Genomic DNA, 17,244 nt, shown 5'->3' on the forward strand with positions numbered 1-17,244 from the left:
GGATCTCAAAGAGCCCAGGGAAGGGTAAGATCCACTCTGAACTGGGTGGAAAAGGCAAGTTCCTCAGGGAGATCTCAACACTAGGTTGTGCAGGCTCTTAGGATGACCCACTGACATTAACCTCACCAGGTCTGACTGGTTTGCTTCTTCCCAAATTAGGGATTCAGGTGATAATCTTTTAGTAGAGTAAACGTATTATATACCCATGATACGAACTGCTTGAAAATCACAGGCGGCCCAAGAACTACAGATTGGCCTTGGTTATACTATAGGTTCAAATATTAGTTATACAAGTGGATACATTTCAAAATTATTTCCTTTGTGCACACTCTCTAGAGGTCATACTTGGGATTAAAGGAAAAGAATTAAAAGTGAAGTTAGGTCTAATCAGTTGGCAACCAATTTTCTGATTCAAGTAGTTAGATTCCAAATTTCCTCATGGATGCAGGATCTTCATTCATTCCATCCTCTAACAAGGCCATCCCGCCATTTGGGATGTCAGAGTTGAGAGGAGGTAGCAATAGTACACTACAGACAATGTGTAGGCTGCAGTAGATCAATTGTCTCCACTAAAATGCGAGCACCCCAGCCTGCAGCCTACCATCTTGACCCGTCCCTTCCCCAAAGTATGTTAACTGGTTCATCTTCTCCCCTTGCCTGCTACATCAATGATAATTAGATGAGAGATATCTAAAATGCAGCAGCTGTTGAGTCACACTTGATGTCCTCATGGACAATGTGTGGCCCACAGGCTGGCTGCCTACCTGCACAGTGAAACAGCAGGTACTTGGGAGATGATTGTGAGACATTCCTGATGGCAGGTCCAGGCAGAGAACAACTGGATGTGTATGTAGGAGGATCATACCTATATATTATCTAACCTGCAAGGTCGTAGAGCTCAGTATCTGATGCACTGGCCAAGGCTTCTTCTAGTTCTGGCTCCAGGGTCACTTTCTCTTCTGTATGGGTTTCTATGGGCTTTTCTTTAGGGATAAATATTTTTCCTAAGAGAAGAAAAAAGCCAGAGTGAGTAATGAATTATTGGAACAATTCATCTGCCTCCTGGCAGTGGGGGAATAAGTCTGTGACAATGGAACTGCTTGGAAATATATCAAAGGCATGTTTTCCTCTTTCTTACTCAATGCTATCCTTGATGCCAGGATCTTAATAAGAGTCTAAAAATAAAAGGTGCCAGTTTCTGCTCTGTATTGGTGATTGTTAATATGGAAGCAAATTTCCTAAAATGAATCCCCAGGAGCAGTCACAGCTGGGATTTTTCTGAAGTTCCTGTGGCCTTAAATAGGCAGAATCAGGTCTATGGAAAAAGCTTGCAGAAATTTCATCCTTATATTTAAATGAGGTACCAGAAACAGTTAAAACCATCCTACTGTAAGAGTCTTTCAGTTTACCAAATTCCATACCAGAGCCTGAAAGTTCAGCAAAGCTGTTCTCTTCCAGTAACTCAATTTATTTCCCAGTCTCTCCATGAGTATCTCCCCTCTGTGTCTCCTGATGATCATTCACATAAAGAGCCTTATCCTGATCATCTGTGCAGGCTTGAAAAGTCTGAACTGAACAGAACCACATGGTCCCCAACAAAGACTCCTGACCTACATATCTCTCCTTGTATCCTGCTGTTACATTGGGGTCAGCAGGTGTCTGTTTCCATGCAATATTCCTCAAGACTGAGATCATCAGCCCTTCTGCTGAAATGAGAAAAATGTAGATAAATCCAGAAACAACACAAAAAGTCCCACTACTCCTGTAGCCAGCTCTTATATTTAACCTCAGCAGCGTGATGACGTAACTGCAAATACTTGGTGCAAGACCCTTTAAATCAGAGCTAGGGCTGCACTTCAGTCACCAGCACCGCTGGGGCTTTTCTCCCACTCAGCACTTTCCTGTACCAAACCCATACAGTCAGTCATCTAATACACTAGATGATGCCACATGCAACAGATAGTGTCATTGCTCCGATAATTCTGTGAATTCCCATGTTCTACTGTCCACTGCGGAGTAGCTCCCCTCACCCTGTCCCTAACTACTACTTCTCAAGCAGGCTTTAGTTAATCCCATTGTAATGAAGCTGTGATAACCTTTGGATGCAGGGGACTTTGAGCCACTGTCAACTTTAAATTGTCTTTTTGTGCAGCTTTGTACACTCTAGATGTAATGCTTGAAGCATATCCTGTGGCTCTCTGAAATGTCTCTAAAATAGTTTAATTTTAACTGTATTAGTGATACTATTTTGTTACCAGTGCTGATATTTAGAGTTGAACTACAGATGCTTTGCCTCTGCTTTTTCAACATTGTCATCCTTTTGTGGCTTAATTTTCCCACATTATGATCCAAAGTATCATTTTCATGTAGATAATGCCCAGTTCATTTCTCTCTTTCATACAAGTTTGTCTACAGCAATTTCTGTACTGTCAGCTTCCATGACTGAGGTCACGGAATAAGCTCAGAAAAAAAAAATTAATGGATATTTCTGAAATTCTGGCAAGGTTTACTGACGCAGGATTCTAATTATCTACCCTAGAGATATTTGTACTAAGGCTAAATAATTTCTGAGTGCAAAACTGGACAGAAAGTTATGTAGAAAGACAAAGTAGTATCATATTATGATTCATTTTACATGCGATATTTTAACTAGGTAATTTTTTAAGAAGAGGCTTTTAGAAGATAAAAGCCTTTGTGGGCCAAAGGTAAGAATCATTTTCACTTTCACAATACACTGGGTGATATGAATCCGAGACAGCCATCCAAGCAACATCAAACAAAAGTCAAGTGGAAATCTGGGGTGAGAAATACTCTGTGAAGGTTGCTTATTCATGCTCTCCAGAGTTCATAACAGCACAGGCACTAAGATTTCAGACTCTCCCTGTACCACCACCTAAACTGAAGCATTGGAGGGCAGCTTCCAGACACCACTGACCAAGACTTAACTTGATGCCAGCTTGACTGGTAAGGATAAGATAAGGAAAAAAAAATTCATGACTATGTGGACATGACATGACCAGAGGAGGGCCACAAAGATGATCAGAGGGCTGGAGCACTTCTCCTATGAGGACAGGCTGAGGGAGTTGGGGTTGTTCAGCCTGGGGAAGAGAAGGCTCTGGAGGGACCTTGTAGCCCCTTCCAGTACCTAAAGGGGCTACAGGAAAGATGGGGAGGGACTCTTGATCAGGGAGTGTAGCTATAGGACAAGGGGTAATGGTTTTAAACTGAAAAAGGGGAGATTTAGATTAGATATTGGGAAGAAATTACTACTGTGAGGGTGGTGAGACACTGGCACAGGTTTCCCAGGGAAGTTGTGGATGCCCCATTGCTGGAGGTGTTCAAGGCCAGGCTGGATGAGGCTTTGAGCAGCCTGGTCTGGTGGGAGGTGTCCCTGCCCATGGCAGGGGGGTTGGAACTGGATGATCTTTAAGGTTTCTCCCAACCCAAATCATTCTACGATTCTATGTTGGAAGCTAGAAGACCAAAATTAATAAGAGTATCTGAGTAAACAATCAACAGTGAAGAGTACTGTCCGTAAAATATTTTCCTTTCAGATCCATAGTGGCTCCACATGAGTTTCAAGTAATCAGTAGGTCATTTGAGATCTTGCGGGAATCCTGCTTATCTTTATCCTGACTGATAATACTATTCCCTAGCAGCTATACTCCACAGAGCCATAGCTCACATGAAACATCTGCATCAGGCAATGAGTGATTCTTCACAGACCCAAACCCCAGCCAGACTCTTAGCAAATACTGACAGAAATCTATACTGTTGCACATAACATGTAAGGGGACAGAGGACCTGGAGTCTTGTATAAACTGGACACAGTATGCATTACAGTTGGTCCTTCCCTATGGACTTTGGATGTGGGTAGGCCACATATCTTGGGTAGCAAGAAATCTAGGGGTAATGGAAACCAGTACAGGCTCTTACTTTTTCTGTGCAGTTCACATATATAGAAATACAATTTTTAAGCATTTTTTTAGGCATATGTAATTCTTGGAGGGCAGCCCAAATCTTTTTACTTGTGTATATGACTCCCAATGATAGTTTCATTTAAAGCATTCTTGGCAAATGTTTTAGAAAAAAATTCTATTACTGGTTATATGAAATATTTCAAGGGGTAAGGTCATGTCAAAGATGGTAATATATATCTTTAATATATGTGGGCCTTGCCGGCATCCAGTGGCATTTTAAAAATAATCTTTTTTCTGATATCTAGATAAGAACATTCTTTTGCATTATCCCACTATGAAGAGACGCTGTGGCATAGCAGATAGAGGTTAGAAGAGCTTATGCATTTAGCACATTATTAGGAATTCATTATCACAAAAGCTGTGTGTCTGTGTTTATAAATGGCTGTCAACCAGTTTTCCTTCATTATTTTAAGGACGGAGTTTAAAGATCCAGGAGGTCCCTTCTATTCCCACATCCGTACATTGTAAATTCATTATGTAGTGCCATCATGGAATTCACTGACAAAATAAAATATGGATTGTGGCTTGCTTGTTTCAATGGTCCAGCTTAAATTTAAAATTTATTATTTGGAAGAAGCCTTGGAAGAATAGTGACATTTTATTATTTTAAAGTGAGATTTATGAAGAAAGGCTGTTCCTCTTCACACTCTTTATAGTCAAACTATATTTTAGAAGGTATTTTATTATAACATTCCATGTGGTATAATTAATGTTGGCTGTGTTACATTTTGGCTCCAGAATATACTAATGTTCTGTGCTGTCTTAATAGTAATAGCTTATCTTTCTACCAATGAAAAAAAAGTGACAGAAGTTATGTCTATAGATATCACACGAGCTACATCAGTGTTAACAACACTAAGATAACCGCATTTATGTACAAAAATAATACATTCCTGTGTTAAAATGCAAAACAAAATTCAATTCTGGTAAATAAAAAAAAAAAAAAAGAAAAGTAAGCATTAAAATATCATTTTATTTTTACACATGCATAGAAACCCAAAACATCGGGAATCCAAAGAGCTTTTTTTCAAGATGAAATTTTAAATGTAAATCAGTGCAATTCTCCCCTTCCTTCTGTCAAACAGTTAAGTGCCGGGGGTGACCACAGTGACTGAGGCAACTTATTATAACCCAGGGACTTTCTGACTGTGAGTGCAGCGAGTAGAGATTTGTCCTGGCTCAGTTTAACAGCAGCCCTATTTCTTTTCACACACTGTAAAACATCTATTCAAACTGAAATATGGTATGGTTCATGTTTTACTCAAAAGAGTCTCGGGGAAAAAGTCCATTGAAAACCAGAGAGAAGGATTCAGTAGAAAGGACTATAGAGAGACATAGAAATGCAGAGTGAGATAAAAGGAAAACAAATTCTATGAAAAAAAGAAATACACTGTGTACAGTCATAGAACCAGAGGTATAAGTTTGCCACTTGGTTTTAGCAAGCTCTCATTTCCTGCATTATGCAAATGCCCCCATTAAAGCAATGTCAGAGTAAAGCAAGGAAATGAAATGTATCCCTAACTTCATTTCCTTATACAATAATAGTTAACTACATAACCACATATGCACATCTATAGGAAAATGAATTAACTGAGCAGGAAGCTACTTCAGGTGTATTTTCCTGAAGTAAGTTTATTTGTTTATTGTCATATAAAGGAAAAAAACACAAAAGTAATTTTAATAGCATAATTGGTAGGATTTTACTAGTGTGACCAATCTAAAAAACATTCTGCAGATTTCATCTTCATTTATAGTTTACAGCATTTGGAACATCATTTCTGGTACATCTTCTCTCTGTCTTCCTTCCTATGTCATTAGACTTTTGTGAATAAATTCCCCCATTTTAATTAGTATAAATACTCAGTATTTATTCCCACCTTGTACATGCCAAAATTGTACAAGCACAAACTCAACAAAGCACAGAGCAATGGGAAATAAGCCCATTGATGCAAGCTGTAAAAATGTCCTTTTATTTAAAATCGGTTCTATTAAGGATAGTTACTTAATTTTGTAATACAAATGCATATTCTGTCATAATTGCAAAACAGTAACATATTTTCTTTTCCTATAAACTGTAGTTCAGATTATTGTACTTTCAAGAAAAGATCTGGTTACATTTACTACTTCTTACTTTTCAATGAATCACTGACTACAGTGAGTGCCTGTTTATTCTCAATTACAGAACGCTGCACTGACCTTAGAAGTGAAATTCAATAATCTTGGAAATCTGCCTTGCTTAAATCACAGGCACCTGATTCACTTTTTCCATTTTGCACTAGTCTTTTCTTCTGAAACTTCCTTAAACTCCTCTGTGGAGTTCTATGAAAATTGAGCTAGTTCACACCAGGAATAAATTTGTATTATGAAGAAGAAAACAGGCCAAGTTCAAATAAGTGTGCAGCCAAAAACTAGTAGTCATTAAAATGCAGTATCATAATTGCTGCTGTACTGTTACTCTTGGATTAGTGTCTGCATATTCTTTGCCTTAAAAATTATGATAATGAAATAGGAAGGTTGCAAAGTTAAGCTTTCTAAAGTTATTAAATCTATTGTGCATATACACAAAGTCAAATTGCAGCAGCATCTTTCACTTTGGTCAGCATGCTGTGATTCTGCCACTTTAGCGATACCGTTTAAAGAATTCTTCTGAAAAGTGTACTTTCCCAAATGAAAATAAACAAAAGCCAACCTATAATCTTTAGAACAGAAGGAAGCCCAGACTTTCATCAGGCCTTCACATGGAGTATCATAACAGTTAGGATCCCTGTGTTCCTATAGCAGTCCTCTGGACTACCACATGGGTGAACCCACTTCCCCAACAGCAGGAGAAGGCTCTTATGTGGAATGGCAGCAGAGGAGGAGAGTCAAGCTGTCCTGCTGGGCTTTAGGTCCTCAGGGACATCAAAGAGCCTTGAGACTTAGGCAAAGCTAGATGTCACACTAGTCATCTTAATCTCTGGCCTCTTTTCTCCCATCTCACTTATCCTTCTCCTCTGTTCCATTCCTCCTTGCTCACCGTGTCTTCCCCATCCGTTGTGTCTCCTGGTCCAGCTCATCTTTGAATCCTGATCTTACCCACCACCTCCTTTCCCTCTACCCTCTCTTCCTTACCACTGTTGTCTTCTACTACAGCTCCTTTCCCCAGAACTGCCACATCTAGTCCTTCACCCTGAACATACTGATACAGCTCCTCGAAAACCAATCCTTCCACTTCTCTGCTGGCTGTTTACGTTTTTTTTCTCCTTTACAGTGCCCTTCCCAAGTGAGGGGAACACTGTCAGAGCAGGAGAGTCTCCCTGCCCTGGTTCTGATGTGACAGTGGCCTCTCAGGAGCAATGTGGATGAGCCCACGCACCCTCCAGCCAGCCACGCTGGGTATCTCTGGGCGCTGCTGGGCTGGCACAAGTTCCTTTTGCACATCCAGGCAGAAGCTCTGAGCACATGGCTAATACTCACTGAAGGGGGAATATCTGGAGAACGCTATAACAAACTGGATGTACAAGAAAGCACAATATTTTGAAGATGCCACATTCAAGTGTATTTCCCTGGGGACTGCAAAGGGCATATATTTCAAGCTTCCTCTTCAAAGCATGGAGGCACTACAGTTTATAAAAAAAAACAGCTGGAAAAATTTACTTTAGATGGCTAAAACAATGTGTTTTCTCCTAATCTTGTTCTTGGAAACAGCTGAGTCCTTTTTGCTGACACTTTCCAAAAATTCAGCCCAAGGCAGGCTCTCAGCATGGGAAATTTCAGTGTGAACTGTGCAAGTTTGGCAAAGTCATAAGCAACTAAAACAGGATCTTACAAAAGCAAGCAGTGAAAGGCACTGGCTGGAGGCATTACTGTCAGCAACTGCAGCACTTTCAATGCTTTAAGAGACAAACATCGGTTCTAAATTTAAGCCTTGAAGAACAGGAAGAAGGTGGCAAAAATTTAAATAAGCCATTTCAGCATTGAGGGTGGAAAGACTGCGTTGGTCAATCCAAGAAAGATACTGTACCTCTAACTAAACCCTAACTTTTTTTATGTAGAGTCTGTTAAAGAAACCGGAATTGGAACTCATTAGCATCTACTCTAATACTTTGACCTTCTGAAAATGACTGTCGTTATTACTAGTGCTGTGTATTGATGCTCTGCTTGGCACAACGCAACATGCAAGACAGTCTCTGCCAGAGCAACTGAAAACAGGGGTTTGCCCGAAAGTTCTCTGGTTTCATCATCCTTATTTTCTTCCTTTCCCCTTCTATCAGTTGGCTAAAAATGGTAGCATTTAATCCCATACAAGTGTGTTCCCCTTCCCTTTCCAGCCACAAATAATAATAGTCCAATCCACTGGAGTTATTCTGTGACTTTGATGAGAACTGGATCAGATCCAAAATGAAATGGTTTGGCAAAGAGCGGAAGACCTTGTAGAAAACAGGGATAGTGGTAAAGGGTTGAAACAGCAATCCTTACAGTCCCATGCAATTAAATCCTTACAGTCTATGCAAATAAAAATGGCATGGCCAACTTTTCATATGTAATGATATTTCAGAACAACAGAAATTTTTTCAATTATGTTTCATTAATGTCATGTAGTTAAGAGAACCACTTCAACAAACCAGAAATATTAATAGTTTGTTTGCATTACAGTAGTACTCAGATCTTAACTGAGATCAGCTGTACAGACCACATTCAGTAAGAGAAAACATGCACCATTGACGTTGCTCTTTAATATTTTTGTGTGTGCCCTGCCCCTTAATTTCTCCACCTTTTCTTTGTATTTCTGGACCTTTCATGAACTTGAAAATGGTACAGAAAAGGCTTCATAGTGATCTAAGTGTGATAACCGGCCATTCTAGCTATATGTGTTAAATGCAGTGGGTCCGTCTAAGTAACTCCTATAGTTCATCAGATTCTACGCAAGGACTTCAGAATATCCACTCTAAGTAGGAAGTAATCCAAAAATACATAAAATAAACACTTACAAGCTGCCAATCACTATGGATGCAGTTATCAGCTCTAACTCCCTGTGCCTCCATTGCTCATTAATAACGAACCCTCTGTTGGTGGGGATGGCTGATGAACAGCTGTGTTGCTCAGCAGTTCCTGAAGGCCACCAGACTGTTTGCTTACTGTAAGGGGAGCAAACACTCGCCATGGGGACATTCAAATGGTGTACCCACCCCTGACTTGTGTTAGGTCTGAAAAAATTGCTTGGTGGCCAGTTTGGGTGCGCGCCTGGCAGGCTGGGACCATTCTGGCCCTGGCTCAGTGCAAAACTTGGGGTTTCATTGAAATTTGAAAGCTGTCCTGTACAGGTTTAAAACCTTCTTTTTGTACAGCAATTAACGTAGTACATTAACAAGCTGAAATATGGCAGCGGGTCAAAACCCTAATGCAAGCCATACGTTTGATTGTTTTTGCCAAACATTTCCAACCTCTCCAAACCATGATTACAATCAAAAACAAGGCAACTCCCTGCAGGACCAGCCCCCCACCTCGAGCTCGTATTTAACACTTCCTATGTTTTAACCGCTCTGAGTATCCCCATCAGCTCTGGAATTTGTTTTGGCTTGTTTTCTAGCACAATCAAAACCTGATGGTTGTGTTCAGCATATAGAGACCAACATACACAACTGAACTTTGTCCTTCAGCAGCTGTGTGGTATTGCTTTTTGTCAAGAACTCTCCAATAAAACATTAACACTAAAAAAGAGAGGCAGAGACACTAGATAAACAACAATGGTGTATCACAGACTATTCTGGAAGGAGGATATTTTAAATGCCACCTTCTTTTCAGCTCATCACTGAATTTTCATGTCAGTATCAGCTTTGCATGATAAACATAGGAACTGGTAGAAATTTCACTTAACATTTGGCAGAAGCATCTCACTTCCTAAATTTGAAAAAATAAATGCTTTCCCAGTGGCAGAAAAATATCAAAGTACAAAACAGTGACAAAAGCTTAAACAACACTTGACATATTCTAATCCTACCGACACACAAATATTCTCAGGTGGTAAATACTGCCAAATGGTACACTGACATCAACACCTCCCTTTTCTAATTATACACAACTGGATGCATTTTGGAGCTGCCCCAGAACTTAATTTTTAACTAGTAGAATTAGTGTAAAATTAATCAGAGAATACTTACAATATGGCTAAATTATAGCACTGCTGTAATGTAAAGAAATCATTTAATGGGCATCTATGTAATATAATCATATAAATATTTACCAGTCTTTAAATACACTTTAGAGACCATCAACATGCATAAGGTGAAGAATAAGTTTTTCCTCAAGAGATATTCTTCTTTAGTTTCTTTTAGGACATATTTTAGAAATGTCAATTATTTATCCAGAGCTAATTACTAAGCTTTGGAAGAATACTAATTATTCTCTAATTAAAGTGACTTTAAATCTAGCATGTAGTCTCTTGTCTTGGAAATGTCTTTGCAGGATTGCTTTATTTCCTTGCACAGGAAATACTGTAGTATAAATGAAAATCAAGTCATTAATATTTTAATACAGTCATTCTGTTATTGTCTCTTCAATCAAGTTTGTCAAAATAAGTAAAACCACAGCTACAAGCACGGACTCTAACATCCAGAGCCAGCCACACATGGCCTTTATACAACATTAATCGTGTCTCACCAGATTCACTCAATTATCACAGAATCATAGAATCATAGAATGGGTAGAGTTGGAAGGGATCTTAAAGATCATCGAGTTCCAACCCCCCTGCCATGGGCAGGGACACTTCCACTAGACCAGGTTGCTCAAAGCTCCATCCAGCCTGGCCTTGAACACCTCCAGCAATGGGGCATCCACAACTTCCCTGAGCAACCTGTTCCAGTGCTTCACTACCCTTACAGTAAAGAATCTCCTCCTAATATCTAATCTAAATCTCCCCTTTTTCAGTTTAAAACCATTACCCCTTGTCCTGTCACTACATCTCCTGACAAAGAGTCCCTCTCCGGCTCTCCTGTAGGCTCCCTTCAGATATTGGAAGGCTGCTATGAGGTCTCCCCAGAGCCTTCTCTTCTCCAGGCTGAACAACCCGAGCTCTCTCAGCCTGTCTTCGTAGGGGAGGTGCTCCAGCCCTCTGATCATCTTCTTGGCCTTCCGCTGGACCCGTTCCAACAGGTCCATGTCCTTCCTGTGTTGAGGACTCCAAAGCTGGACACAGTATTCCAGGTGGGGTCTCACGAGCACAGAGTAGAGGGATAGAATCACCTCCCGCGACCTGCTGGCCACACTTCTCTTGATGCAGCCCAGGATCCGGTTTGGCTTTCTGGGCTGCCAGTGCGCACTGCCGGCTCATGTTGAGCTTCTTATCCACCAACACTCCCAAGTCCTTCTCCTCAGGGCTGCTCTCCAGCCATTCTCTGCCCAACCTGTATTTGTGCCTGGGATTGCCACGTCCCAGGTGCAGGACCCTGCACTTGGCCTGGTTGAACTTCATGTGATTTGCATGAGCCCATCTCTCAAGCCTGTCCAGGTCCCTCTGGATGGCATCCCTTCCCTCCAGCGTGTCGACCGCACCACCGAGCTTGGTGTCAGCAAACTTGCTGAGGGTGCACTCTATCCCACTGTCTATGTCTCCGACAAAGATGTTGAACAGCACTGGTCCCAGTACCGACCCCTGAGGAACTCCACTCATCACTGGCCGCCAATTGGACATTGAACCATTGACCACAACCCTTTGAGTGCGGCCATTCAGCCAGTTCCTGATCCACCAAGTGGTCCATCCATCGAACCCATGACTTTCCAATTTTGAGACCAGGATGTCGTGCGGGACAGTGTCAAACGCTTTGCATAAGTCCAGATAGATGACGTCTGTTGCTCTGCCCTTGTCCACCAAGCCTGTGGCAGTATTGTAAAAGGCCACCAAATTTGTCAGGCATGATTTGCCCTTGGTGAAGCCATGCTGGCTGTCTCCAATCACCTCTTTATTTTCCATGTGCCTTAGCAGAGATTCCAGGAAGATCTGCTCCATGATCTTGCCAGGCACAGAGGTGAGGCTGACTGGCCTATAGTTCCCTGGGTCTTCCTTTTTTCCTTTTTTGAATATTGGGGTTATGTTCCTCTTTTTCCAGTCAGCGGGAACTTCGCCAGATTGCCACGATTTCTCAAATATGATGGAAAAGCGGCTTAGCAACTTCGTCCGCCGGCTCCCTCAGGACCCGTGGGTGGATTTCGTCAGGTCCCATGGACTTATGCACCTTCAGGTTCCTTAATAGGTCTTGAACCTGATCTTCTCCTACTGTGGGCAGTTCTTCATTCGCAGAGCCCTTGTTTTTGGCTTCCGTGACTTGGGCAGTGTGGTTAGAGCCCTTGCCGGTGAAGACTGAGGCAAAAAAGTTGTTCAGTAGCTCAGCGTTATCCATATAAGCAGAACAATAATAGCATATAATTAGCAGAATTATCATACAATTCATAGGAAAATTGCAGGACGTTTGGCAGATGGAGATCTCAATCGTATCTTTTATAAGGTTCAGATTCTGCAAGAAGTCTTTGCAGCATGGAGCCAGGGGTACAGACAAGAAGAAAAGGGGACGGCGAAGCCCAGTGCTTGAACTCTGGTTGTTTTTCTGTGGGACACCTCCTGCCAAGTCAGGAGCAGGAGAGAGACACCAGTACCAATATGGGATCAAGCTCAAAATAAACAGATTCTTTCTCAAAGCCAGTTCCCTTAAAGCAGCACAAAAATGACACTGCTGTTCATCCAGATCTCAATTGTCAAGGTACTGGACCTCATCGGGTGTACAGATCTCAGATTACTTTAGTTATTTCTAATATTAACAAAGAAACAAAGGGCATTTTCATGGCATTTTAAAAAAAAAAAAAAATTAGTAGAATTCTTTGTGTTTCAGTTATGGTTGTAAAATGACTGCAGAAATCACAGCACGTGGTTGTTTTCATTTGACTTAATCTGCTAACGCTGATACTGAAGATTTTGTCAGAAACTGGTGTTGTACAAGGAACAGGAGAAATTAAAGGCATGATTCCCTTAGCCTAAAATGCTGTCATAACCTCATAATTGTCACAATTCTTCAAACTGTAATTTTGAAGTAAATGATCACAGTGAATCAGAAAACAAAATAAGAATAATTTTAGATGCTGGCATGGCTGAATTTGGTCTGTGCAGAGGGAAAAGTGACCTGTGTGGTTATCTGTGTTTGTAAATCAGTGGCATTTCCACACCGGAGACACCAGGAAATAATAAGCAGCACTAATAAGCACTTTAAGAGAAGCAAACTTAGGAATAATACTGCTCTAGTCTAATCAAAAGAAAACTGAAATAGAATTAACAGGCCAGTACATACAATAACTCTGTCAAGGACAATACCGGGATTAGTTTTGTACAGATCAAGTGCCAGCCCTATGGGTATATGCAATTCCACGCACCACTGGATTTTTGTGTACTTATGTTTCAGGCATGTTTGGAGATCTCAGACACGACTACAGTGCAAAATGCAAATTCTGAGCTCTAAGTCATTAAATATCAGCAAGGTGAGACCTGACTGATGGTGTTGGTATAAATATGCAGAGACCTGCAAGTGGTACCTTGCACTGCGCTAATCCAGTGGTGTATGCGAGAATGGAAAAGGGAAACAATTGGTAATGAATCCATACTATAATAAACTGTTTTCCTTTCTCTACAGTATGTGCTTGATCAGTCCTGCTACCGGCAGGATCACTGCAGGGTCACCGCATTTCCATGGGCTCAGAGCCACCCTGTGAATAGCAGCAGGCGCCAGTTATGATGGAGGAAAAACGCAGGTTAAAGAACATGCTGCATGATAAAATAACGTATCAGTCAGACCTAGCTGAACAATGGCTCGTTTGTCCCAAACTGTTGTTTCAAAGAATAGGAACACAATGTAATGATAGTAACAACTTTTGGACTGCAAATAACATTTTATATCTTTGGTAATGATACACAAAGTAAAACAATGTTGCACGTGACTTTCTTGAAATCTCTGCTTTCCCTTAAGCAGGTCCCACTGAAACGATGGCAAATTCACTAGATGGCCAGAAACGGACCCAGACATAATAAGTTCCTTCTTGAATGGAGGGGTGGCCTGAGGTATGCATGTTTATCCACTGCATATAAATGAGGAAAAAAAAAGAGATAAAGGTGCTAAAAGAACATTGTTTGCTTAAAAATATATGTTCCTGCCCTAAGGTTATCCTACCAATGTTTGAACAATTAGAATTAGGTTTTCCTGTTTTTCCCTTTTTTTCCTGTAGCTGTAGGACAAAGGGAAGCAGAGAAACTGTCTGCTGAATAGCATTGCCAGATGTGCGAGTAAACAAATGGAAAAATACTTGTTTTTTGTAAGTGTATTCCCTGAGCTATTACTTAGAGCAATTGTAGGCAATACTGACTTGGAAAGGAATTTGCTATGTTTCCTCCTAAACACCTCCCCCAGTACTGTGCCCTTGCGTGGGCCTAAAGCTTCACGTGGGAGTAGTCCCACTGCAGTCAGGGGGCCACCCTTGTCCATCTGCGACTGCAAAGAAGCATTTGCTGATCTGGGAGCTGCAGACTGAACCCTTTCCTGGACTGGTGCTTCTGTGCTCCCGCACCCACCAGCAAGCCTGATCAAACCTGCCATTATAACTCCAGAGTGGCGAAGCAGACCAGATAAAACCACCGCTTCATCTCCCTCAACAGTGCTTGCCCTGACTTGAGCTTCACCTGCAGAGAAACAGCCTCCACCTCTGTTGTCCCAGCGTATTCCACACCAAGGCCAGGCAGCGGTGGATGCTCGTGTCTGGGCAGTCCGTTACTCAACACTGACACAAAGACAGACTGTACCTTTCTTTTCCCCTGTAAATGGTACAAAGTCTTCTCTGTCCTTGTGCTCAAGCGCTTGCTTCTCCAGGTATGAGAGCAGGCGTTCTCTGTCGAAAGGACCCGTGGCCGGCTTAGTGGTCTGGTCCTTTTGCCTAAATCCCGCTGGAAGCAAGGCATTCTGGGAAAGAGAGGGAAGCATGTAAAGGAGATGCCAGTATTCAAATTTTAATTTCAATGTTGTTTTTTTTAATGAAACCATTCTTTGCATGTCACTTCACATAATGCTCTTTGTTGACAGCAATAACACACATTACGTAAATGTAACCATTAAAACCAGTATATCTTCCAGCCTTCTTGTTTGTACCACCTCCTAATATATTCATTAACCATATTTACAATCACAGTATCAAAGAACTAATCAAGATCAGAGCCCTTTGTTTTACACATATTATAACCACAGAGTTTGCAGTCCAGGTAAATAGATCAGGACACATTTTCTCTACATTTTCTTCTCTTCTTTTACTCTTTTTCCTCCTCATTTTTCTTTCTTTTCATTTTTTCAAAAATTCCTTTCATTCTAACATAGCTGTCTCCTGGACTTCAGAAATGAATGGCACGCACAGAAAGTAATTGGTGAATTATTTGGACTTCAGCTATTGAGAGTATGCAGGAAGCAAGCAGAAGGAGCCCCACTTGAAACATGTAGCTATGTGACCATGTGACTGCATCTGCACCCCATGATATAGGAAGATGCATAAGGTTCCCACATTTCTGCCCAGGAAATCCCAGAAAGGAATACAGGTACGTGGACTTCACAGTGCATGCGCAATGAAGTCTACAGGCTGAAGCTGCCCCAGAGCACTGCAGAAACACTTCAGCCTTGGCCAGAACATGCACAGTAAGTCTGATCCCTGGCAAATATCCAGGGAATCCTGCGCACATGCAATATGCTCAAGTCACTAGAATTATACCTTTGTGTGCACAAACGTACCCATTTACTGCACATATGTAGCTTGACTACAAATGCACCACGGCTTGGTCTTTTTGTTGTGAATGTTCTGTGTCTCCCACTGAGATGCCAGATACTTGAACACACCAAAAAACGCCCTGTGGAAGCGGTAGGGGTGAGGGAGGTGGCAGCAGAGAGGGAGAGAGCAGAAAGGCTCACCCTTAATTTCCAGGTAAATTTGTGATACAAAACTAGAAGCTATCAATCTATTGTGTTTTTTTCAAATTTGTCTCCAGAGTGAATGGATTTTACCTGCCAGTTTTCAAACTCCTACATCCGTTTGGAAGCTTTTGGGGTAGGTACAGGCAGAATTCCCATCCAGCACGCTTGTGACTGTAACCTCGTCACTGTAGGACCAAGTGGTTCCCAGGCCAGAGATCTTTAAATTCTTTGTGAGAGTATCTTCAAATATCCAAATCATCCTTGCTCTCGAGAAAATGATGGTTGTGTAGCTGAATCTTATTTTTCTTAATCATGCCTAAATATACTCTCTTCAGCTAAAAATATCTTTGCTGAATGACATAGTCAACAGATTTCAGAAGTTCAAAAGATCTGATCTTCACAAATACACATTATGTTTGTTTATTGCTGTGTTCAGAAATAGCAGCCATAAAAAGCTTCTCATGCTGTAGTCTACAAACATGATTAAAGATTTAGATTGTAGACAAGCTCATGTCTAAATAGACAAGGGACAGAGAAAGGGCACAGTGACTTGTACAAAAGCAAGTAGCACATCACAGCAGGAATAAAACCAAAATGTCCCCAGCTGAGTTAATCATCCTTTAGGGCACACTGCCTCTACTGTAACAGAATACAAATATAAAATGCTGCAGTATGTGGCATTTATAATTATAATTGGCAGCTTTTGAACTACAATCCCCCGGCCCCCATTACTAACCTCGGGATCAAGGTCATCAAGAACATGCTCTAGCTGTTTCAGTTCATCCTCTGAGAGTTTGCTGAGTATTTCATCTTCGTTGATATTCTTATATTTCTCCAACTCTTTTCGGAAGGGCAGAGACATGGTTCCTGCTGCTCTGCTCGACTGATGCTCCTCTTCAAGACTTCAACCATCCAGAAGTACTGAGCTTCTTGCGGCTTCACTCACTGTTAACAATAAAGCATTATGAGTATCTCCGTTTAGCTGATATAGTCCTGAAGAGCCTGCATGCTGAGAGTCACATTTACACATTATTAATGAAAACAAAGCAGCAAGATGTTCTGGCTCAGCAGAGGGGGAGTGGGAAGCGCTGGGGCTGACTGTGCAGCAGTAGCTCAGGGATAGCAAGAAAGGGAATGGTACGCTTGGGAACCTCATGAGTGCAGCAGCAAAGAGAAGCTTTGAGACATAGAAAAGAAAAAAAAAACATTGGGAACTTATCTTTTAAATCTGTTTTATTGAATTTGCTTAGAAACAACAGTATCTGCTTGTTCTTTTGGCTAAATACAGAGGAAAGCAGTAG

General features: G+C 41.3%; 1 protein-coding gene across 3 annotated transcripts in view; it reads right to left on the minus strand.

Annotated features, from left to right (window-relative positions):
* The window catches only part of LOC141469738 (tropomodulin-2), a 28,393-nt gene extending 11,505 nt beyond the window's left edge, over window positions 1-16,888 (minus strand). For 2 of the 3 annotated variants that reach the window (XM_074155395.1, XM_074155397.1), the window contains exons 1-3: window positions 16,680-16,805; window positions 14,794-14,950; window positions 882-1,004 (exon numbers count right to left, since the gene is read on the minus strand). In XM_074155395.1, coding sequence (XP_074011496.1) covers window positions 882-1,004; window positions 14,794-14,950; window positions 16,680-16,805 — 406 coding nt within the window. Of the gene's footprint in view, window positions 1-881; window positions 1,005-14,793; window positions 14,951-16,679 lie in introns of all 3 variants that reach the window. The other variant, XM_074155394.1, reaches the window with a different exon arrangement.
* Between the last annotated feature and the right edge of the window lie 356 nt (window positions 16,889-17,244).

This window comes from Numenius arquata, chromosome 11 (genome assembly GCF_964106895.1).
Source record: "Numenius arquata chromosome 11, bNumArq3.hap1.1, whole genome shotgun sequence".
NCBI classification, from domain to species: domain Eukaryota; kingdom Metazoa; phylum Chordata; class Aves; order Charadriiformes; family Scolopacidae; genus Numenius; species Numenius arquata.